Raw genomic sequence first — 25,094 nt, 5'->3', positions numbered from 1 at the left:
TACATCGATTTCCCCGCGGTCTTCGTGACCATGGTCAAGAACGCCCTGTCAAGCCTCTGCCTTCCCCCAGACTCAGTGGTCTTACAATATGCAGATGACCTCCTGGTGGCTGCAGCCGATTATGACACCTGCCAAGCAGCGACCCTGGCTCTACTCACACACCTGGCTGAGAAAGGTTTTAAGGTGTCCAAGTCAAAACTCCAGTTCTGCCAGAACACTGTCCGTTACCTGGGCTATGAACTCTCTCAGGGCTCAAGGAAGTTAACTGCTGAACGAATACAAGTTATCATGGACACTCAGGGGCCTGCCACTAAACAGGCTTTACAGGCCTTCCTCGGCCTCATCAACTACTGCCGCCAGTGGATCCCAGACTGCTCTCTATATGACAAATGTCTGCGTGTTGCGGTGAAGCATTCTGATCCTTCATCCGCACCTCTCTCATGGACTCCAGAAATGCAGGCTGCTTTTGAGGCCTTGAAACGGGCCCTGTGTACGGCTCCTACTCTGGGACTCCCCAACTAAAGCCTCCCTTTCCACCTGTATGTTGCAACTCAGCAAGGAACAGCCTCTGGGGTGCTGGCCCAGGAACATGGGGGAGGCATGCGACCTTGTGCGTTTCTTTCTAAATCCCTCGACTCTGTGGCTCAGGGTTTGCCGGCCTGTCTACGTGCTGTTGCCGCCTGTGCTCTGATGGTAACTGATGCTGAAAAGATCGTTTTATCTCATCCTTTGATCTTACACACCTCACATCAGGTAACGCAAATTTTACGCAATTTAAACACACAGCACATGTCATCCCAGCGTTGTTCAGGATATGAGACCGTGTTATTGGCCACTGATCATTTAACTGTACGTCCATCATCCTTTCTTGACACTGTAACGCATGCCCTACAGCGCCTTCTTAATGCACAGGATGATTGTATGGGTGACTCTGATCATGATTGCCTTACTGAAATAGTCAATGCCACTAGCATTCGCCCTGACCTCTCCTCTGTTCCCCTACAGACAGGTGATGTCCTCTTTGTAGATGGCTCTTGCTCCAAACCTAGTGATGGTGTTTATCTTTGTGGCTATGCTGTTTGTTGGTTACCTAACACTGTCCTTGAATCTTTTTCTCTCCCTTTCTCCTCTGCGCAGGCAGCTGAACTCTTCGCTCTCACTCGTGCCTGTGTTCTCGCTGAGGACGCTGACGTCACTATTTACACTGACTCTCGTTATGCCTTTGGAGTAGCTCATGATTTTGGCCGCATCTGGCAATCTCGTGGGTTCACTGCAGCTGACGGCAAGCCTATCTCCCATGCCTCGTTAATGCAGGATTTAATCACTGCCTGTCATCTGCCTCATTCTGTGGCCATTGTTAAAACTAGGGCGCATTCCTCTGGTGACACCGATGAAGTGAGAGGGAACAGTTTCGCTGACCGAATGGCTAAACAGGCTGCGGCTTCACGCCCACTTCCACCAAATCTATCTCCAGCCATGGTCTCTGTTAACACCATGATCAGTGCTGTTCTACCTGAAATGGATCTCCCTTCGCTGCAGGCTTCAGCTTCGTCTGCTGACTGTGAATTTTGGACTAGTCAGGGTGCGACTGATTCCTATGTTATTCTAGATAACAAGGGCCGTGTCTGCCTACCACGACATTGTACTCCTTTTCTCGTCCGCGAGTTTCATGGCCCCACTCATCGCGGACGAAGAGGGGTGTTACCGGACTTATCTGAGGTTTTTTGTATTTTCCGCTTACACACAGACGTGAATAGAATATTAGACGGATGTTTAATATGCGCACAGAACAACATTTCAAGATCAGGTGCCACACATCAACACCTTCCCACGCCTGACACTCCCTTTCAAGAATGGCAGATCGATTTCACACACATGCCTAGGCAGGGTCCTTTCAGATATCTTTTGGTAATGGTTGATAAGTTCTCCAGATGGGTAGAAGCCTTCCCATGTAGTAAGGAAAATGCTAGAGTGGTGGTACAGAAGCTAACTACTGAAATAATTCCTAGATATGGCATCCCTGTAGGAATTGATTCTGACAAGGGAACTCCATTTACATCTAAAGTCACTCAGCTTTTGTGTAAAGAGTTAAAGATCAATTGGCATTTCCACATTCCTTACCATCCACAGTCATCAGGTATGGTGGAGCGAGCAAATCGCACAATAAAAGACAAAATTCGTAAAGCAATGCACACTTCCAGTTCCAAAAATTGGGTTCATGTGTTACCCCTTGTGCTAGCAGATATGAGAATGACCGCAAAAGTGGCTTTGGATCACCTGTCTCCCTATGAGCTTGTGATGGGGAGACCATTTCCCCAACCTTGGTGAAGAGGCAAACAGGCATTGGGAATGGGGGACCTTGATGTACACCTCAGCGAGTACTCTGCAGGGTTAATTCAGAAGCTCAACGAGTATTGGGCGCGGGTAAATTCAAAACAACCCCAAATTCCAATTGGCAATACACACCCTTTTAAGGTGGTCAGAAATTTGGAAAAATTAGGCACGCCTTTGGGTGAGACCCCATATAGTGGACCTGCAGAAATAGTCGCTGTGACTCGCACTGCTGTGTTAACTGATCTTTTTCCACAGTGGATCCATGCCTCCCGTCTAAAACCAGGCACGGGTTTGAAAGAAGAATCATAAGTAAAAAGTCTGTCTAAACAGTGTTTGTGTTTCAGAAATTTGAGGCAACAACTGATGACCTTTTCAGGGGTCCCCTCTTCACAGCATCCAAATAGAAGGATCGGCTGATCTACAGAGAGGGGGCTGTCGGTGAGCTCCAGGTGACGACACACATCTCTCTGCAAAAGGCTATCATTGAGCGAAACGGCGTGGTGACCCCGCAGACTCTCCTGTGCTGCCTGTTTGGACATCTGCCACGGTGCAAACGGTGCACGAGGAAGCTGTTGGGGACAGAAAGACAACCTCTTCTTGGACCCGGAAACACAGCCAGTGACCAGTATGGCTGTTCTACTTCTACTACTGCTCGTCACGCTTGGGACAGGGAGTCCCGTCCAAGCTCATCCACGATAATACCTTCTGGCAGTTCGCGAATTGGACAGCTCGACAGCATACTGATGAGTCATGCTACGTGTGTCAAGTCTTCCCGACATCAACAACCACCACCACTCTGAGACCTCGTAACAATACTATACAGGACACTCTCACTGCCATGGCCTATGTCTGTATTTCTGATGTTTGTATCACTTCCAATGCCTCTAAAAATATTATGAATAATGTGCATGAAGAATTTCTTAACTACACCAGTTCTCGCGAGTGTGAGAATAACACAGATAAATCTCTTTGTATTCATGCCCTGCATAACACCCTAAAAATGTATTTCAGAAAGAACGCCTTTCTTAGCACTTTCCAAGCCCTCCATGGCCCGAATCATCAGTATAGTGTGAGTGTTAAGAGGGAGGGGGTCGTATCTCTAGGAAATTTAACAGATAAAAATTGTAATGCCACTTATGTTGCCTGCCCCCCGGGATCACATAACTCCACTAGTTGCTCTATAATACACCCTGGTATAGATGGCACCACCTGGAAACACGATTGGTATTGGGTTTGTGGGAAATTTGTGTATTTATATTTACCTAGTGAGTGGGGAGGGGTTGTCCTTATTTCATCAGGGTCCTTCTCGTAGTATTCGCCTTAAAAGAGCCACCAGTGATCTCCCTTTCCCCCCCCTTGAATATCGATTACAATCTAAGTTCACTTCATTCTGTCAAGCTCTTATTCCCCAGTATGGTGTAACCCAACTCTGGAATCAGCTAGAAGTCACTCATTATCTCGGCTACTTTCGTCAATGAAACCTTGCCGGCTATACAAGGTGTCCGGTCTGAGCTCATCGCTCTCTGCCTGACGGCCATACAAAACCGAATGGCTCTTGATATGCCCCTGGCTGAGAAAGGTGGTGTGTGTGCAGTAGTAGGTGATAGTTGTTGTACATTTGTTCCTGCTGAGGATGATGAGCATGGGGAAATAGGTCAGGCTGTTGAAAAAATGCGTCAAACCGCTCATGCTATTCGCGAGGATGAAAAGGGAGATCGGACTGGGTGGGGACTGTGGTATGTTTTATTTGGTCAATGGACCCCTTATCTTTCTATGATCGTCCATGTCCTCATGATCATGTTGCTGTTATTTCTTTTTGGACCATGTATTTTCCGATGTATTATGAACCGCGTATGGGCCTTGGCCTCCGCCCTCCAGGAGCCTCATTGTGCACGCTAAACCCCAAATGACAAGAAATAGTGTTTGCATTTGTAATTATACTTCATTATTATTCAGTATAAAAGAGGGGATTGTTGAAATGAATGTTCTTTATGGTAATTAATTTTTGTGCTTATTTTATTTTCTTTCCACATTTCTCTTTCTATGTCGGAATGAATGTGTCCCCCCCCCCCCCCCCCCCCCACTGTGGTCATGCACATACTAGGTGTCGTTTGGTGAGCAGAGTCAAGTGATCTGATTCGTTAATTCAATGACTCATATTTAAATGATGATACTGCCATCTTGTGGTAGATATAAATTCAAACAAGGTTGATGGAGAAAAAAATGCTACTCTATTCCTAAAAAATAAGTAATTTATCTGGATTTTGTTTTTAAGTATCAAAATCTATTAATTTATATCTCTGTACTGGTACAAAATAGTACTAATGATAAGTAGATAAGTATATTGACACATTTCTTTAATTTCATCCGCAGAGAAGCTTTCTAAAATACAACCATACAACAAACATTTTTATAAAGTTTTAAAAATCACGTAAAACAATCTAACAAACAAACTAACTAACCCCACATTCTGCTCCACAGAAAATTACAGTTCTTTGATTTATTTTTCATTTGGAACATTTTTATTACCAGGAGCCTAAGCCATCTATAAAAATCATGACACAGTTGGTACTTAAATCGTATCAGTAATGAAGTATGTTAACAGTTTGTTTTCGTGTTTATGCTTCTTGCAAGGGTGGCAGAGCGTTCTTTATTTTTTTGTGTGTGAAAGAATTGGGGTACACTCATGATCATGTGCACCATTTGATTAAGGTGTTAAATACTTGAGATTGAAAATAATGTAGATATCCACTAACTTTAGGTTCTAATTGTGCATCCAAAAACATGCAGGGCTCAAATGTATTGGCTAAGGGTTTTAAAATCCCAGCCAGGGAATCACTATCCCTGACACTACCCCCCCCCCCCCCCCAATAAAAATGTAAATAAAGTCACTGTAGATAAGGGTGTCTGCTAAATGCCAGAAATGTTAACTATACTGTACCATTATTGGGAATCACTGTTTGATCTAATAACTGTTGTACCACTTGGTCACAACTTGGTGGATGGGTTGGAATTTTATTGGCCAAATAATGTATGTTGTTAAGTGCCAGCAGGGATAATAATATCTATTCTTCAGACTTAAGGCTCATTCATTTAGACTAGTATTTAACAAATCAGGTTGCCATGTGGTTAAGGTGTCACTTTTTCGATCTTCTTCACTGTCATCCTAATGGTGCCATTAACCATAGCCTGAATGCGTTGATAAAACTGCAATAAAAAGAAAGGTATGTGAAGTGAGCTTTTACAGTACCTTAATTCTTATACATACATACAATACATACACAAATAATAATGTAAGTGTATGTAAAAACAGGAACTAACTTGCAGAATTTCCATAGCATTAAATATAAATGGTTAAAAAAAACTGTGCTGTTCATTTAAGAGTTAAACTGGCACAGTAGAAAAGAGTTAGGGCAGACACTACACACAATCTAATGATAATAATAAACACATCATGTTATTTTACAAACAGATGTATGATAGTGTGATGTTTTCTATAAAGAGACATTTATGTCAGTGTCAGTACTTTGTACCATAACAATATGCATTTTGGGCTTATTAACATCTTATTAACTTCTCACATAAGTAAAAATAGGAACTAACATTACAAAGTCTGTAATTGTCAGGACTCGGCCTGGACTTTGGCAACGTGCTTTTGTTTATGTTTTTGTCTGCCCCGCCCTTGTCTCTTCCTCCCGGCCTTTGCACACCTGTTCCTTATGTGGTTAATTGTGTCGTGTATTTAACTGTGACACGTTGCCTATGGCAGCGCAGAATCCTCGTCTTACGTTGTCCTCTGTTTTCGTGTGTCCTAGTCTGTGTCCATGTTTTGTGTTTTTTAGTTAATAAACCTGTTTATTTTATGCTATCGTGCATTTGGGTCTGCTTTTATCCCCACGTCGCTGACAGTAATAGGAAGAATATCAACTTTAGAGTGGCTACATGATACCACCCTGTGGTTTATTAAAAACAGCAGAAAAACAGAACCCCAGCATGTTTAATTTCTTTCTTATTGCTTTTTATCTATATTACAATATAGCATAGAGCGTAGTCTTACCTCTTCTATATATATGATGATATTTTCATTGCTTAGTTCAGTAATAGACTGCATCCTAACCACTGCTTGTGCAGACTCTGTAATATATAGAGAAAAAAATACAACAGTTAATGTAAACAACAATAAAAAACTAACAAATGAATGAACAAACACAAATCCATCTAAAAATGCTATTTAATATCTTAGTACTTGTAGGCGTGGATGTTGTGCGTGTTGTTGGTGTCGTACTTGGTGGCGTCGTAGGCGCAGGTGTTGTTGTCGTGGTCGTACTTGTGGGCACGGGTGTTGTTGTCGTGGTCGTACTTGTGGGCACGGGTGTTGTTGTCGTGGTCGTACTTGTGGGCACGGGTGTTGTTGTCGTCGTCGTACTTGTGGGCACGGGTGTTGTTGTCGTCGTCGTACTTGTGGGCACGGGTGTTGTTGTCGTCGTCGTACTTGTGGGCACGGGTGTTGTTGTCGTCGTCGTACTTGTGGGCACGGGTGTTGTTGTCGTCGTCGTACTTGTAGGCACGGGTGTTGTTGTCGTCGTCGTACTTGTAGGCACGGGTGTTGTTGTCGTCGTCGTACTTGTAGGCACGGGTGTTGTTGTCGTCGTCGTACTTGTAGGCACGGGTGTTGTTGTCGTCGTCGTACTTGTAGGCACGGGTGTTGTTGTCGTCGTCGTACTTGTAGGCACGGGTGTTGTTGTCGTCGTCGTACTTGTAGGCACGGGTGTTGTTGTCGTCGTCGTACTTGTCGGGCACGGGTGTTGTTGTCGTCGTCGTACTTGTAGGGCACGGGTGTTGTTGTCGTCGTCGTACTTGTAGGGCACGGGTGTTGTTGTCGTCGTCGTACTTGTAGGGCACGGGTGTTGTTGTCGTCGTCGTACTTGTAGGGCACGGGTGTTGTTGTCGTCGTCGTACTTGTAGGCACGGGTGTTGATGTCGTCGTCTTACATGAAGTCACGGGTGTTGTTGTAGTCGTCGTACTTGTAGGGCACGGGTGTTGATGTTGTCGTCGTTCTTTTGGGCACGGGTGTTGTTGTAGTCGTAGTACTTGTGGGCACGGGTGTTGTTGTCGTCGTCGTACTTGTAGGGCACGGGTGTTGTTGTCGTCGTCGTACTTGTAGGGCACGGGTGTTGTTGTCGTCGTCGTACTTGTAGGGCACGGGTGTTGTTGTCGTCGTCGTACTTGTAGGGCACGGGTGTTGTTGTCGTCGTCGTACTTGTAGGGCACGGGTGTTGTTGTCGTCGTCGTACTTGTAGGCACGGGTGTTGTTGTCGTCGTCGTACTTGTAGGCACGGGTGTTGTTGTCGTCGTCGTACTTGTTGGGCACGGGTGTTGTTGTCGTCGTCGTACTTGTAGGCACGGGTGTTGTTGTCGTCGTCGTACTTGTAGGCACGGGTGTTGTTGTCGTCGTCGTACTTGTAGGCACGGGTGTTGTTGTCGTCGTCGTACTTGTAGGCACGGGTGTTGTTGTCGTCGTCGTACTTGTAGGCACGGGTGTTGTTGTCGTCGTCGTACTTGTAGGCACGGGTGTTGTTGTCGTCGTCGTACTTGTTGTCAGGGGTGTTGTTGTCGTCGTCGTACTTGTAGGCACGGGTGTTGTTGTCGTCGTCGTACTTGTAGGCACGGGTGTTGTTGTCGTCGTCGTACTTGTAGGCACGGGTGTTGTTGTCGTCGTCGTACTTGTAGGCACGGGTGTTGTTGTCGTCGTCGTACTTGTAGGCACGGGTGTTGTTGTCGTCGTCGTACTTGTAGGCACGGGTGTTGTTGTCGTCGTCGTACTTGTAGGCACGGGTGTTGTTGTCGTCGTCGTACTTGTAGGCACGGGTGTTGTTGTCGTCGTCGTACTTGTAGGCACGGGTGTTGTTGTCGTCGTCGTACTTGTAGGCACGGGTGTTGTTGTCGTCGTCGTACTTGTAGGCACGGGTGTTGTTGTCGTCGTCGTACTTGTAGGCACGGGTGTTGTTGTCGTCGTCGTACTTGTAGGCACGGGTGTTGTTGTCGTCGTCGTACTTGTAGGGCACGGGTGTTGGTGTCGTCGTCGTACTTGTAGGCACGGGTGTTGTTGTCGTCGTCGTACTTGTAGGCACGGGTGTTGTTGTCGTCGTCGTACTTGTAGGCACGGGTGTTGTTGTCGTCGTCGTACTTGTAGGCACGGGTGTTGTTGTCGTCGTCGTACTTGTAGGGAGGGGTGTTGTTGTAGTCGTCGTAGTTGTAGGCCCGGGTGTTGTTGTCGTCGTCGTACTTGTAGGGCACGGGTGTTGTTGTCGTCGTCGTACTTGTAGGGCCCGGGTGTTGTTGTCGTCGTCGTACTTGTAGGCACGGGTGTTGTTGTCGTCGTCGTACTTGTAGGCACGGGTGTTGTTGTCGTCGTCGTACTTGTAGGCACGGGTGTTGTTGTCGTCGTCGTACTTGTAGGCACGGGTGTTGTTGTCGTCGTCGTACTTGTAGGCACGGGTGTTGTTGTCGTCGTCGTACTTGTAGGCACGGGTGTTGTTGTCGTCGTCGTACTTGTAGGCACGGGTGTTGTTGTCGTCGTCGTACTTGTAGGCACGGGTGTTGTTGTCGTCGTCGTACTTGTAGGCACGGGTGTTGTTGTCGTCGTCGTACTTGTAGGCACGGGTGTTGTTGTCGTCGTCGTACTTGTAGGCACGGGTGTTGTTGTCGTCGTCGTACTTGTAGGCACGGGTGTTGTTGTCGTCGTCGTACTTGTAGGCACGGGTGTTGTTGTCGTCGTCGTACTTGTAGGCACGGGTGTTGTTGTCGTCGTCGTACTTGTAGGCACGGGTGTTGTTGTCGTCGTCGTACTTGTAGGCACGGGTGTTGTTGTCGTCGTCGTACTTGTAGGCACGGGTGTTGTTGTCGTCGTCGTACTTGTAGGCACGGGTGTTGTTGTCGTCGTCGTACTTGTAGGCACGGGTGTTGTTGTCGTCGTCGTACTTGTAGGCACGGGTGTTGTTGTCGTCGTCGTACTTGTAGGCACGGGTGTTGTTGTCGTCGTCGTACTTGTAGGCACGGGTGTTGTTGTCGTCGTCGTACTTGTAGGCACGGGTGTTGTTGTCGTCGTCGTACTTGTAGGCACGGGTGTTGTTGTCGTCGTCGTACTTGTAGGCACGGGTGTTGTTGTCGTCGTCGTACTTGTAGGCACGGGTGTTGTTGTCGTCGTCGTACTTGTAGGCACGGGTGTTGTTGTCGTCGTCGTACTTGTAGGCACGGGTGTTGTTGTCGTCGTATTTGTAGGCACGGGTGTTGTTGGTGTCGTATTTGTAGGCGCGGGTGTTGTTGGTGTCGTATTTGTAGGCGCGGGTGTTGTTATTGGTGTCGTACTTGTAGGCGCGGGTGTTGTTATTGGTGTCGTACTTGTAGGCGCGGGTGTTGTTATTGGTGTCGTACTTGTAGGCGCGGGTGTTATATCTGGAGAAGGTGAAGATGGAGATGTTTCATTTGTAGGAGCGGGTGTTGTTGATGTTGGTGTCGTAGGCACGGGTGTTGTTGGTGTCGTACTTGTAGGCGCGGGTGTTGTTGTTGGTGTAGTATTTGTAGGCGCGGGTGTTGTTGTTGGTATCGTACTTGTAGGCGCGGATGTTGTTGTTGGTGTCGTACTTGTAGGCGCGGATGTTATATCTGGAGAAGGTGAAGATGGAGATGTTTCATTTGTAGGAGCGGGTGTTGTTGATGTTGGCGTCGTAGGCACGGGTGTTGTTGGTGTAGTATTTGTAGGCACGGGTGTTGTTGTTGGTATCGTACTTGTAGGCGTGGGTGTTGTTGGTGTCGTACTTATAGGCGCGGGTGTCGTTGGTGTCGTACTTGTAGGCGCGGGTGTTGTCTCTGTAGAAGTTGAAGATGGAGATGATGTTTCATTTATAGGCGTGGGTGTTGTTGGTGTCGTGCTTGTAGGCGCAGGTGTTGTCTCTGTAGAAGTTGAAGATGGAGATGATGTTTCATTTATAGGCATGGGTGTTGTTGTTGGTGTCGTACTTGTAGGCGCGGGTGTTGTCTCTGGAGAAGGTGAAGATGGAGATGATGTTTCATTTGTAGGCACAGGTGTTGTTGTTGGTGTCGTACTTGTAGGCGCGAATGTTGTCTCTGTAGATGGTGAAGATGATGATGTTTCATTTGTAGGCGCGGGTGTTGTTGTTGGTGTCATACTTGTAGGCATGGGTGTTGTCTCTGGAGAAGGTGAAGATGATGTTTCATTTGTAGGCACGGGTGTTGTTGTCGTCGTATTTGTAGGCACGGGTGTTGTTGTCGTCGTATTTGTAGGCACGGGTGTTGTTGTCGTCGTATTTGTAGGCACAGGTGTTGTTGTCGTCGTATTTGTAGGCGCGGGTGTTGTTGTCGTATTTGTAGGCGCAGGTGTTGTTGGTGTCGTATTTGTAGGCGCGGGTGTTGTTATTGGTGTCGTATTTGTAGGCGCGGGTGTTGTTATTGGTGTCGTACTTGTAGGCGCGGGTGTTATATCTGGAGAAGGTGAAGATGGAGATGATGTTTCATTTGTAGGAGCGGGTGTTGTTGATGTTGGCGTCGTAGGCACGGGTGTTGTTGGTGTAGTATTTGTTGGCGCGGGTGTTGTTGTTGGTGTAGTATTTGTAGGCGTGGGTGTTGTTGTTGGTGTCGTACTTGTAGGCGCGGGTGTTGTCTCTGTAGAAGGTGAAGCTGGAGATAATGTTTCATTTATAGGCGTGGGTGTTGTTGGTGTCGTGCTTGTAGGCGCAGGTGTTGTCTCTGTAGAAGTTGAAGATGGAGATGATGTTTCATTTATAGGCATGGGTGTTGTTGGTGTCGTACTTGTAGGCGCGGGTGTTGTCTCTGGAGAAGGTGAAGATGGAGATGATGTTTCATTTGTAGGCACAGGTGTTGTTGTTGGTGTCGTACTTGTAGGCGCGAATGTTGTCTCTGTAGACGGTGAAGATGATGATGTTTCATTTGTAGGTGCGGGTGTTGTTGTTGGTGTCATACTTGTAGGTATGGGTGTTGTCTCTGGAGAAGGTGAAGATGATGATGTTTCATTTGTAGGCATGGGTGTTGTTGGTGTCATACTTGTAGGCGTGGGTGTTGTCTCTGGAGAAGGTGAAAACGGAGATGATGTTTCATTTGTAGTTGTTTGTGTTACCGATGTTATATCTATAGTCGATGAAGATGGAGAAGTTTAATTAGAAACTGTAATAAACATAACAATATAGTATTAAAAATTGTGTAGCAGATGAAATGTAGAAGGCTTTTGGATTTGTAGACAATATTGCTTCATAAATACCTAAAAAAGGGGAAATATTTCTCACTGTGTCAAAAAACAAAATAAACAAACAAAAAACTTTGTACGGTTCCAGAATACAATCTGAAAACAAGTTTCAGAATTTCAGCACAGGTTGGTTGATTATCAAACAGAAGTATACAGTACTTAAACAATGCATACAGTACAAAGTGGAAAAGAAAACCCAGAATATCTAGTAAAAAGGACAATAACTCAGCAGTGTTAAGCATAGCCTATGTATTTATGGTGTGCTGTAGGTATTTTCTGGAGAACATAATGTATGACACCTTCACCTACACTGCCAAGAAGAAGACCGTAACCTCAATAGATGTACAGTAGTAGCACCCTGTACGACTTGCTCAAACATTCAATGACACAAACACAGTTGCTATTTTAGGAGGCAATTCACATTGTATTTTGTGTGTGTGCGTGTGTGTGTGTACGAGAGCCACCTTAATCATCATTCAATTCAAAATAGGGATTAAAACAGCGCAGCATAATTCTAAATAGGGATATGGAAGCTCATTGCAATTCAAAACTTGGTCATAGCAGCACAAAGTAATTCAAACTAATCTTATAACAGTACAAGGTCATTTAAAATTTGTAGTAATGTAAACTTTTACAGCAGCAAAAGTAATTTAAACTAATGTTAAGTGCACAAAATAAATAAATAAACAGTAAATAAAATAAAAATAAAATAAGGTGATAACAGTGGGGATTAAATAAAAATGCATTTACAGTATGTATTTAGTACATTTGCATCTGTGTTATTTGGTGAAATACTATTTTTTGTGTTATTTTTTAGTTTTGTGTAAATTTCTTAATTTTAAATGGTCCAGAATTTTTCAGCTTTATTTCAACATTATTTTGACGTTCCTCTCAATTTTGTTGATTATATGATGATCCCATGCTTAATCTACATGCTTCTGTCACTTTTTGTCAAGTCAGTAATTACAAGCATCAGATATCTGAGATGCACACAGTTTCTTGCAAAAGTCCAATGCAATGCAACTGACAGTAGGCTCCAGTTTGAACTATAATTTTCTAGCCATTATTTCATACTGAAGAAATTAAAAAAAAATACATACCAGTAAAAATATAGAATTAATGAATGTGAATATGCTATACATTGCCAATGTATGGATTTCACGAGAGCCACATTTTTTACTGGAATGAATTATAGTGTTAGCCAGTTGAAATGCACAGATTAACTTGCTACAAAATAGAATATATACTGATAGTGAATTATTTAAAAAAGGAAACATTCTATATTTCTGACACCTTCAAGTTATTGTGAATGAGCTGTTACTATAGAAATAATAACATTTTCATCATGTGAATTAAACATCTGAACAATTTTCAGATGGACTACTATCAAAATGTTAATTAAATAATCCTTATTAATTCATTAATCAACACTTTCTTACCAACCTGTATCCAGAAACATATAGACATAGTATAGTAGTATAGACATATTTAAAGTGCTGCTATTTACAGTATTTAAAGTATTATTCATGGCACCTTCTACATTTTGCTGCTTCCTGGTTTGTTTTTCCGAGAATCTCTAAACCGGTTCTGTATATTATATGCATGATGTAATGAAAACAGTGCAGCTCAGACAGGAAGATAAGTGATTTATGGATACATATGGCTGACGTGCTAAAGGTTTAAATGGAAATGTCATAGTGATCTTTCACAGTAACAGAGTGACAGTAAAGTCTACCTTAATAATGAACTGTATTTTTGGATATCTAGTAAATAAAAAAACACTTCATTTAAGAAAAAACCCTGCTGTTTTACAGTATTGTTTTCAGCTATAAAATACGTATATTGTGTCAGAAGTTTTTTAAATGGACAGTGTGTCTGGAAAGAGTTTACCTTTTCTAAAATGCTTGTATATTTAGACATGTCTGTTAAGCTTTATATCCTGTAGGAAAAAGTTTTCATTTGTTTTATTATAAGTTTAATGACAGGAAAGTGCTATCACAGATGCTAAAAATATACTAATATACTGTATTGATGATATATAACATTTTACCTGTAGTTTGACCTTTAATCATTATAACACATCCTACAAGAAGCATGAGTAGCATCTTGGCATACAGTGATGTAAAAGCAGCTCTCGGCATGGTAATCCTTAAACAGCATAAAATCTGAGGCAAGCTTATCATATGCTGCTATAAACCTGAATAAACTCTGAGGCACTAAATGACGGTTCACAGTTGTTTGTATGCTGTAAAGCTCTTTCTTCAAACTCCACCCTTATCTCCTCAGGGGAAATACCAGCATACTGTATTTGATCTAATTTACATAAAACAGTTAATTAGACAGAGTGACTTGCTGTATTTCTATAAGGAAGTAACAAAGTAACTTTAGTATGCATTTATTTGGACGATTAGTCAATAATAGATAATAAAGGAGGTGGAACCAGAAAATTATGTGTGACTATTCACTGTATTTACTGTATTTACTACTTATTTGTTACTATGTGCATTCAGCTGTTATAGAGCATAAGAGAGTGTGTGTCATAGTTGAGTAAACAAAAAACAAAGGACTAGGGTAAAGTCATTTCCAACCAGAAGCTGGATGACTGCGAAAGGTGCATGTGCTGCTGAAGTCTAGAAACTCCGCATTCAGAACAGGGGACAAGACAGCCTACCTGTTACCTGTCGCCCCCCTTTTTCATGATTTTCACCTAGATGACATACCCACCTAAAAAGTGGTACAGCTCCCATATACTTTGACACACAGAGGTGAGCTAGGTCTCATTGGAAAGAAGAGAGTCTCTAGTTTCCGACACAAGTATCAGCTTGATTCTAAGCCTTACTGACACAGAGTTATAGAGGCTAGAATGGAGGATTTTTATTTCCGTCTGAGTTGTTTACCTGATAAACTGATTACATACATTGCTGTATTTAATGATGGTTGGTAAACAACAACTGAGGGCCATAGCCACATGTCTTGGCTTTCACCAAAAAAAAAAATGAAGTCAAAAGACTCAAAAATGGATTTTATATGAATATTTTTCTATGGACATGTCCGCCTGTTCAGGTTTTTCTTGTTTATTTTTTTTACTGTATAACTTTGTATAGCTTGTTTGATTCGTCAGATCCTCGACTACAAATCTGACGCGTTTCGAAATTTTGGTATGTGTCCAATGAGACGTAGGAGTCCAACAAATAGCGGAAGTGAAGCTTCATGTTCAGTTTCCGGTCAAACACATAATTCTTGTGAAGCGAGCAAAGCGTTTTGGATTAAAAGGATTACATTTTCAAGTTTTTTGGACTCTCGGGGATTTTTACAAGCATTTGTTTTGGAAAATACATTAACATTAGTGACAATGTGAAGAAAGGGAAATTTAAAGACCAGCGTTAAAGGTGAGTAAACAGATCGAACTAGCGCCACCTAGTTCAATTTTCTATCAAATGGTTAAATTACTATAAATCATATTATGCTTTGTGTGTGCGCTTAATAAAATCCTGAGAGTCTAAGCTTTCAAACAATATATAATTTAACCGTGTATTTAGAGGATTTAATGCTTAAAAGTTACAATGAAGTTACAATGAATTTGATGCACTTTCGCCTCCTAGCGGTGGTGGCTCGGTACCGAGACGTAGACATGTAAAAGGTTAAGGAAGGCAAGGCCCAAATGGTCCCCGAGCCATCAGCCCAGAGAATCCACAGCCGCATCCTGGACAGTGGAGACACCCGGTACATGTGGCAGGGCTATCCAGGTGATTAAGAACTACAGGACAACTTCACCTACCTGTGACAGTGACTCCCTAACAGTCACGCTGAATGAATGGTACACACATTTTTATGTCGCAAAACAACATAGCGGCAAAATAGACCACCCCCACAACCAGGTACTAACCACAGATGATGTGAGTAGAGCTAACCCACTGATGTCTGCTGGACTAGACAACATTCCTGGTAGAGTGCTCAAGAACAGCTCTTCAACATTTCCCTGAGTAGCAGCATTGTTTCTATGAGCCTCAAGACAACCATTGCCCCTGTGCTAAAGAAGTCTACAATGTCCTGCCTCAATAAATATCATCCAGTTGCACTCACACCCATCATGATGAAGTGCTTTGAGAGGCTGTTCATGAGGCGCATCAAGACTCTGTCACTGGCTGCACAGACGATGCCATTGCCACAATCCTTCATCTGGCCCTCACCCATCTGGACAATAAGATACATATGTACGAATGCTGTTTCTAGACTTCAGTTCAACATTCAAAACAATCATCCCTCAACACCTGACTGAGAAGTTGAGCCTGCTGGGGCTGAACACGCCCTCTGCAACTGGATCCTGGACCTCAGTCAGTCCGAATCGGTAACAGCATCTCCAGCACCAACCCCACTGAGCACTGGGGCCCCTCAGGGCTGTGTGCTCAGTTTACTGCTGTTCACTGTGCTGAAGCATGACTGTGTAGCAATGCTCAGATCAAACCATGTTGTCATGTTCGCCAATGACATGACCGTGGTGGTCTCATCAGCAAGAACGTTCAGTCAGCATACAGAGAGGAGGTGAAACAGCTAACTGCCTGGTGTAGAGCAAATAATCTCTATGTTGACAAAACTAAAGAGATGGTTGTTGGCTTCAAGAGAGCACAGAACGACAACTCTCTGCTGAACATTGACAGATCTTCCGTGGAGATCATCAAGAGCACCAAATTCCTTAGTGTTCATCTGATGGAGAACCTCACCTGATCACTCAACACCAGCTCCATCAGTAAGAAAGCCCAGCAGTAAGAAGGCTGAGGAAAGCCCACCTCCCCCCATCTGGACCACATTCTATAGAGGGACCATTGAGAGCATCCTGAGCAGCTCCATCACTTTCTGCTTTGAGAACTGAACTGTCTCAGATTGCGAGACCCTGCAGTGGATAGTGAGGACAGGTGAGAAGATCATCGAAATCTCTTTTCCCTCCATCATTGACATTCATAACACACGCTGCATCTGCAAAGCCAACAGCCCTCACACACACTCTCAACTCTCCTGCCATCTGGGAAAATGTACCGTAGCATTCGGGCCCTCACAACCAGACTGTGCCATTGTTTCTTCCCCCAAGTCATAGAGCGAGGCACATGGCGGCATAGCCTGAGGGACCAAGCAATGTCCACAGCTAAGCAGAAAGGGCTGAGCGACATCCAAAGCCATGCAAAAAGGGCCAAATGACGTCCACGGCCAAGCAGAAAGGGCCGAGCAACAGCCCCGGCCAAGCCGCGGCCAGACCCACACCCTGATGTGGGGAGAAATATCTTCCGCAGCTCACCCGAACTGGACCGTATCCACAGGAAAATAGATGAAATAAAATAGATGAAATAAAATAAAAAGCAAACCAGTCCGACCCATGACCTCCATGGCGGACAAGAAGTGGAGAAACAGAAACTAGAACAAGGCGAGGAACATAAGGATGTCAAAGATCTAAAAACTGTCCGTGAATATCCGTGAATACCCACAGAAACTAGAACAAGGCGAGGTCATCGGCACCAAAGAATGTAAACAAAACAAAAAAAGTAAAATCCGCTCCCAATGTCATCAGGTAAGCTTGGAGTATCCCGCTGGGTTTGTAAGTGGTGGAGTCCTTCTTTCAGGAAATGCAGGGATAAAAGCAAACCAAAAAGCAGGGATACCAAAATAAAAAAAGATATTTATTAACAAAACACAAAAATAAATACAGCGAATACATAGAATGTCCAAACAGAAGTCTTGACAGATACATTTTCTGGAGTTGGGATGCAAATTTTGATCACAGACATAGATTTCTGGTAGACTGGAACAAGTTCTCCAAATAAGATTTTATGTCAGAATTTCACAGAAAGTTGCTTTCTTCTGGCCACTATAAAAAAACAGAGACTGGATTTGTGAAAAGCTGAACCTATTGTCAGAGTCAACACGGGTTATCATATTTCACACAGCCAGCTCTGTAACTCCGTAAGTGTTGTAAATGGTCTCCTAGACACTTCCTTTACAATTGCTCTTGCCTGTGCACTCAGTTTGGAAAGCTGGCATAATCTCGATAGGGTCTGGATTGTGCTGTATTTTTCAACTGTTATAACACTCACGGATCATGATATTTAGGTGTTCACTTCAAGCAGGACCTGTCACATCAACATTGTGGTGGGGAAGGCCCGGCAGCATCTCTACCATCTCAAGCAGCTGATATAAAAATCACACCTGAAAGCAGATAAAAAGGAGAGAAGTTGACTCAGTCTTTGCATTGTGTGTCTGTGTGTGCCACACTAAGCATGGAGAACAGAAAGAGGAGAAGAGAACTGTGAGGACTTGAGAACCAAAATTGTGGAAAAATATCAACAATCTCAAGGTTACAAGTCCATCTCCAGAGATCTAGAGGTTCCTTTGTCCACAGTGCGCAACATGATCAAGAGGTTTGCCACCCATGGCACTGTAGCTAATCTCCCTGGACCTGGATGTAAGAAAAAAAATTGATGAAAAGTTGCAACGCAGGATAGTCCGGATGGTGGTAAGCAGCCCCAAACAAGTACCAAAGAAATTCAAGCTGTCCTGCAGGCTCAGGGTGGATTAGATGTCAGCGCAAACTATCCGTCGACATTTCAATGAAATGAAACATTATGGCAGGAGACCCCAGGAGGACCCCACTGCTGACACAGAGACATAAAAAAGCAAGACTTCAGTTTGCCAAAATGTATGTGAGTAAGCCAAAATGTCGCAGGACACCGAAAAACAAACAAGAAAAAACTCGGGCTGGTGACATGGCCCGCACACAGGAAGTGAGGAGGCGCCCCCGCGGAGAAATCGGAAGCGGAGCAGGACAGGACATTACACGTGAACACAGAATGTAAACAAAGCACTGACAAATATGAAATATCTTACTTAATTCAAATGGTAGCCCTGTAACTCCTAACAGTTTAATAAAGTAGCAGAATAAAATTTTACAATAAACAAATATACAAATCACTAAAGCCACACCTTAAGTTTGAGTCTGCTGCTGGTGTGGTGTGACATCACACTACATTCATAGAAAGTGGTTCGTCTAAAGATATTCACGGACAGGTTTTAGATCTTTGACATCCTTATGTTCATGTTTACAGATGTGTACCTCACTGATGTTGATTATTTTCAACATATATATTAACAGCACATATACGGGTAGTTGACAAATGACCAAGAAAAAGTACTTTTTTTGGAAAGCATAAATTTTTAAGAAAAAATACATATATTTGTGGAGTATGAAAACTGCAGTTTCAGAAAAGAGTACTGGTCACTCATTTTGTCAATGACTTCACATATTTTTTTCACTTTTTCACTCAACAATACTGTAAATGTGTCCTATGGTGTGACATTTAAAAAGTACTAAGACATTATATTAAATAACATAAAATAAATACTTGAGACAGAATTGTTCACATTATTAAAACATTATTTTCTTAAAGTGATATTTATTTTACATGAAAGTACTAATCAGAATAATTTTCACTATGAATAGATGAAGTTGACAAACTTTTCTCTGTGGGGTGTCACACCAAAGGACAAAAAAACTTAACAACTTCAGTGGTCTTAAAACATAGTTAAATATTTAAACAATTCTGAGAGAAATACTTACCATGTGCACTTCTCATGGCCTTCATAGGGGTCTTCAGTCACATGACCTTGAGTGGGGTCTTTCAATTAAATGTAGTTGTCCATGATATTGCCCAAATTAAAATTAGGTTTTTGCATAACACCAAAGGACATTTTTTTCTGTGACAAACTTTATGAAATTCCTACACTTTTAGAAATGTATGTATATGAAAAATGATGGCCACTTAGTGAAATAGACACTTGCACAATTATGCCAGGAGTGTTCATTAAGATTTTTAAACATTATTTTCTTTATTTATAATATGTAATATTTATGAAATAATGTTGTCTACCGTCACACCCTGGGACAATTTTGAGATTTGGCTCAAAGTTCTAAAAAAACTAACAATAACTTGGGTATTAAAACAACAAATTCATATAAAACAAGAAAATGTTTAACCATTTACAGTATTCTAAATTATGAAAATGTGAAATAAATTATGTTTTATCTCCTGTGACAGTGAAAAAGCCATGTCACGTCAACTACCCATACACAGCAGTATTATGAACTTTTAGTATTTTATTAATTACAGAATTATAGATCATAGTAACATTTAACACTGTGGAACATCAGTTAATTCCTGTTCTTATTTATAAGCACTTGTTCCTTTACCAGATTCTTTCCTGAATATAAAAGAAAAGTTATGTAAAAATTATCTTCTTATAATAATAATAATAATAATAATAATAATAATAATAACAATAATTATTACTATTATTATTAATAATTATTAAAAAATATATCTCTCACTCACTCTCTACCGCTTTATCCGAACTACCTTGGGTCACGGGGAGCCTGTGCCTATCTCAGGTATCATCGGGCATCAAGGCAGGATACACCCTGGACGGAGTGCCAACCCATCGCAGGGCACATACACACTCTCATTCACTTACACAATCACACACACTACGGACAATTTTCCAGAGATGCCAATCAACCTACCATGCATGTCTTTTGGACCGGGGGAGGAAACCGGAGTACCCGGAGGAAACCCCCGAGGCACGGGGAGAACATGCAAACTCCGCACACACAAGGCGGAGGCGGGAATCGAACCCCGACCCTGGAGGTGTGAGGCGAACGTGCTACCCACTAAGCCACCGTGCCCCCCTAAAAAATATATATAATATATAATTATACATATGAATATAATAATAATAATAATAATAATAATAATAATTAAAATATTAATATAAAAATAATTAATTATTAATTATCGCTGAGGTCTTAACTCAGGGCTCACTCATTTGGGTCTTTTGTCATGCTCTCCCGCCACACATTGTATTTCTCACGCAGAAAAAATACTATTTATCATATATTTAATATGCCGCAGCCCCCAAAATGTATCAGTCCGCACCGCTCTCTCTATGGAACCGGGCAGTTATCAAGCGCGTCTCCTCTGGAGTTCTTAGTCGAGCCTGCCACTTATCAGCCAATCAAAAAAAGAGGCTACACAATAGCCAATCAGAAAATAGCACTATTGTATCTGGGTAAGGTTTAATGCAACAACCAATGAAAAAAAAAGCATATCCTGGAATTGTTCAGCATCATCCTTGTTCACCCACAGAGAAAACCACTGGTGCCTCAAGCATCACTTTGAGGACAGAGTAAGTCATGATCTCCTGTTTTAATGTTACAACAAATTCACAACTTGTTTGACACAATGACATTGTGACTGCTGTTAGAGAATGTTTCCCAGATAATCAGCATCAGTTTTTCATGAGTGTCTGCAACTTAGCCAACAGTTTTACAGCCTGTTCACTAACAACACCAGCTCAGAACAAGCAGCTTTACACATACTTCCACATTCTAATGCTGATGCCCAGAGGGTATTTTTCGATGGTCGGTTTGAACAAAACCTCAACACGAAACAGCTTGTCTCTGGATGACCCTAAAAATGCCTGGGCTTGAGCCAAACCGTTGTAAGAGGGAGCCAACATTGGAGTTTGGAAGTCGGTATCTAATGGGTTAGATTGTACAGGATTTCCGGGAGTAGTATGTGTCACGTTCTTCTTCTTCTTCTTCTTCTTCTGATTTTTATTGGCGGATGGCAAACCAACTTTAGGTGCATTTACCGCCACCTACTGGACTGGAGTGTGGAGCGCATAATGGTTTGGAAGAAAAATAAATAAATAAATAAATAAAATAAAATAAAAATTATTAATACAACTGTATGTTAAATTCTATTGTTCAGTTTTGTTTGTTTTAAGAAAACAACTAATTCCTGGAATATCCTAAACTGTTTTGATTCGTTTCCTAATAGAACCCGAAGGGAGAAATCATTTATACCAAACGATCGTAGTGCTTGAATTAATTTATTTCTTGCTCCTGCATATGCATCACACTCTATAAGTACATGCTCTACTGTTTCTGCTTGACCACACTTATCACAATTTCCATTTTCATGTTTACCCATTTTATATAGACCCTGATTTAATGCACAATGTCCAAGACGCAGTCTTGATATTAAAACATCTTCTTTCCTGTTGCCAAACTTTCTTCTTTCTAGCCCTACGTTCTCTTGAACATGATGAAAGTGTATGTGTCACGTTTCTTTACGGTCCGCCAGTAAACAAAGCTGTCGAGACGCTCGGTTTCCCTAATGGAAGAAGAAAACCGTCCTGAATACAAATGTAACAAATGAGCGTTTATGAGGATAAACAATGAGAATAAAAAAAGGTTAATGCGAAGTTCATGGCATACACTCATTAATTGACACAAATTAAATGTTTATAATATTTATAATGAAATGAACTGTGATTGGTTGGATTTTATTTCAGACACTCTTGTAAATAAAAGCTGCTATGGAGTCTTAACCTTCTAGCATTACATACTAGGTTAACTCGTTAACTTCGTTAACTCAATGACTCATTTATTTAAATGATGATACTGCCATCTTCTGGTACATATAAATTCAAACAAGATTGAGGAATTTCCATAAAAAATAAATACTTCGTCTAGATTTAACATGGTGCTTCAGACTATGTCGTTATTATTGTATTGTTGTTTAAAGAACACAAACATTTTGTTTTGAAGTATCAGAATCTATTAATTTATATCTCTGTAATGGTACAATATAGTACTAATGATATGTCGTCAAGTATATTGATACATTTCTTTAATTTCATCCTCAGAGAAGCTTTCTAAAAACCACACAACAAACATTTTTATAAAGTTTTAAAAATGACCTCAAACAAACAAACAAACTAACTAACTAACTCCACATTCTGCTCCACAGAAAATATCTGATTTATTTTTCATTTAGCACAGACTAACTGGGACTTGTATGTTGTGTTTGTTCTTGTGAGGGCGGCAGAGCTTTCTCTTTTTTTTGTGTGTGAAAGAATTGTGCACCGTTTGATTAAGGTGTTAAATACTTGAACTGTAAAATAATGTAGATATCCACTAACTGCATTATTTGAGTTTCTAATTGTGCATCCAATATCATGCAGGGCTGAAATGCTCTGACTAATGGTTTTGAAATCCCAGCCAGGGAATCACAATCCCCCTTTTAAAAAAATTAAATAAAAATGTAAGTCACTATAGATAAGGGTGTATTCTAAATGCCAGAAATGTTAACTATGCCATTACTGGGAATCAAGTGTTTGATCTCCTGACTGTTGTACCACTTGATAGTCACTTAGTGTTGATGGCTTGGAATTGGATTGGCTAAATGATATATGTTAGGTGCCAGTGTGACCCTGCCTTTATTTGAATTGTTAAGTTTTTCACTGGTTTATCAATTCATTGAAAATGTCTATTGAATACACTATATGATTACAACGCATAAAGATTTAATTGATTTAAAGGGCTGGGCTTGTCAATATGCGGCGGAGAGAGTGTTCAGTGTGCATGTGTGACATTAGCAGAAAGCGGTTTTAGCATTGACATGGAGGATAAAAACAAAGAAAGAAAGTGAAGAAAGGCTTAGGATAAGGCCAGAAGTAGGACCCGTGTTAATATAGGATCAGCTTTCCAGTGCTGGAGAGAACTGAAGGAGCAGGAAGTTGGCCGCATATTCACAGATTGGAGTTTCCTGAGGCAATAACTCCTGAGCTAAATGCTGTTACTACACAACTAACACCTCTTTTCTATCTTAGTAATGTAGAGAGGCAGCTACAACCGCGTTTTGCTAGTAACAGCATTTAGCTCAGGAGTTATTGACTCGGGAACCTCCAATCTGTGAATATGCGGCCAACTTTACTTAAGACGCCGAGGTCGTTTTTTTCCTTCTCGATAGGTGAGTAACGTTGGTTTTGCTTTGTTTCACCGAACTAATATATTCCATCCTTTGCATTATTATGCTTGTGTGTCATTTTTGCTTGTTTGTTTATCTGCAATCGTATTGTTCTTCCCTTGAGTTATGATAAAGACATTTCTTTCCATTAGTTGCCTGGGCTACGTATGTATGTGTGGGCGGAGCTATCAATACAGATGTGCGACCCATTTGGGTTAGGGGTGTGTTTGTTTTGGTGATTTCAAATGTCGACATTGGCTTTCAAAAATCAGAGACCCTGCCTTTAAACTAAATTGAATTGGAGGGTAAACATCCCCACCTAGTGGCGGACACATAGTTCAATAAGAACAATTAATTAACACAAACACATTAAAACAACACATTTTACAACATACCTGCACAATGGAAAACACAGGAGATAAGGGAACCCGCATGGATAATTAAAACAAAACTTCTACATAAAACAAAGACAATGCACAAATCAATTACGATTAGGCCTCGTAACAAACTAAAAATAACTCACCCACAGCACAGTCTCATTATCTCTGCTGTGGGCGGTCCCTAGTTCACATGCTAAATGCCATCATGCAGCAGACAGATGGCGCTGTCCCCATTTATGCATCAATTTAACTATTTTACACACCGTTACACCAGCAGGAATAATAAAATTTATACTTCAGACTTCAGGCTCATTCATTTACATGAGTATTGAACAATTCGGGTGGCCAAGTGGTTACGGTGTCACTTTTTCAATCTTCTTCACTGTCATCCTAATGGTGCCATTAACCATAGCCTGAATGTGTTGATAAAACTGCAATAAAAAGAAAGGTAAGTGAAGTGACCTTTTACAGTGCCTTAATACTTATACATTTAAAAAATATACATATATTACATACACAAATATGTGTTATTTAAAAAAGTATGATAGTTTGATGTTTTCTGTAAAGAGACATTTATGCCAGTGTCAGTATTTTGTACTACAACAAGATGCATTTTGGTTTTATTAACCTTATTAACTTCTCACATAAGTAAAAATAGGAACTAACTTGTTAGAAAAACATTACAAAGTTTAATATAATTATAAAATATAAAAAATGATGATACTAAATATTAATCATATAATTGGCTGTGGTATAAGAGTAAGAGAATACTTTGGCACATTGTGTAAAAGGAAAATAATCAACTTCAGAGTGGCTACACGATACCACCCTGTGGTTTATTTCCTAATAAAAGCAGGCCCCCAGAATGTTTAATTTCATACTTATTGCTTTTTATCTATATTACAATATAGCATAAAGCATAGTCTTACCTCTTGTATATAAATGATGATATTTTCATTGCTTAGTTCAGTGAAAGATTGCATCCTAACCACTGCTTGAGCAGACTCTGTAATATATAGAGAAATAAACACAAGAGTTAATTTAAACAAGAATAAAAAATAAATTAACAAACAAATGAACTAACAAAACACAAATCCATCTAAAAAAAATTCCTTTTAATATCTTTGAATATAGAATAATATGTTAAGGATTACTTGTTGTTTGAAGAATACTTGTTGTTTGAAGAATAGTGGATATTATATCTGTTGTTGGATAGGTGGTTGTAATGGCTGTTGATGTTGGAG

General features: G+C 41.5%; 2 protein-coding genes across 2 annotated transcripts; both read right to left on the bottom strand.

Annotated features, from left to right (window-relative positions):
- Positions 1–4,670: 4,670 nt before the first annotated feature.
- Positions 4,671–6,794, bottom strand: LOC113650087 (integumentary mucin C.1-like; the record flags this gene model as incomplete). The annotated part of the gene is made up of 3 exons (XM_047804432.1): positions 4,671–5,541; positions 6,392–6,468; positions 6,620–6,794. Coding segments are annotated over 3 exons (330 nt in total), but the record flags the coding sequence as incomplete, so codon positions are not given.
- Positions 6,795–9,509: 2,715 nt separating this feature from the next.
- LOC113643859 (mucin-2-like) lies at positions 9,510–19,277 on the bottom strand (the record flags this gene model as incomplete). Its single annotated transcript, XM_047804431.1, has 2 exons — positions 19,219–19,277; positions 9,510–11,500 (listed from the first exon to the last, which is right to left on the bottom strand). Coding segments are annotated over exons 1-2 (2,016 nt in total), but the record flags the coding sequence as incomplete, so codon positions are not given.
- Between the last annotated feature and the right edge of the window lie 5,817 nt (positions 19,278–25,094).

This window comes from Tachysurus fulvidraco, chromosome 2, assembly GCF_022655615.1.
Source record: "Tachysurus fulvidraco isolate hzauxx_2018 chromosome 2, HZAU_PFXX_2.0, whole genome shotgun sequence".
Classification (NCBI taxonomy): Eukaryota; Metazoa; Chordata; class Actinopteri; order Siluriformes; family Bagridae; genus Tachysurus; species Tachysurus fulvidraco.
The sequence above is the reverse complement of the archived record's forward strand: the minus strand, read 5'-3'. Positions and strand labels throughout refer to the sequence as shown.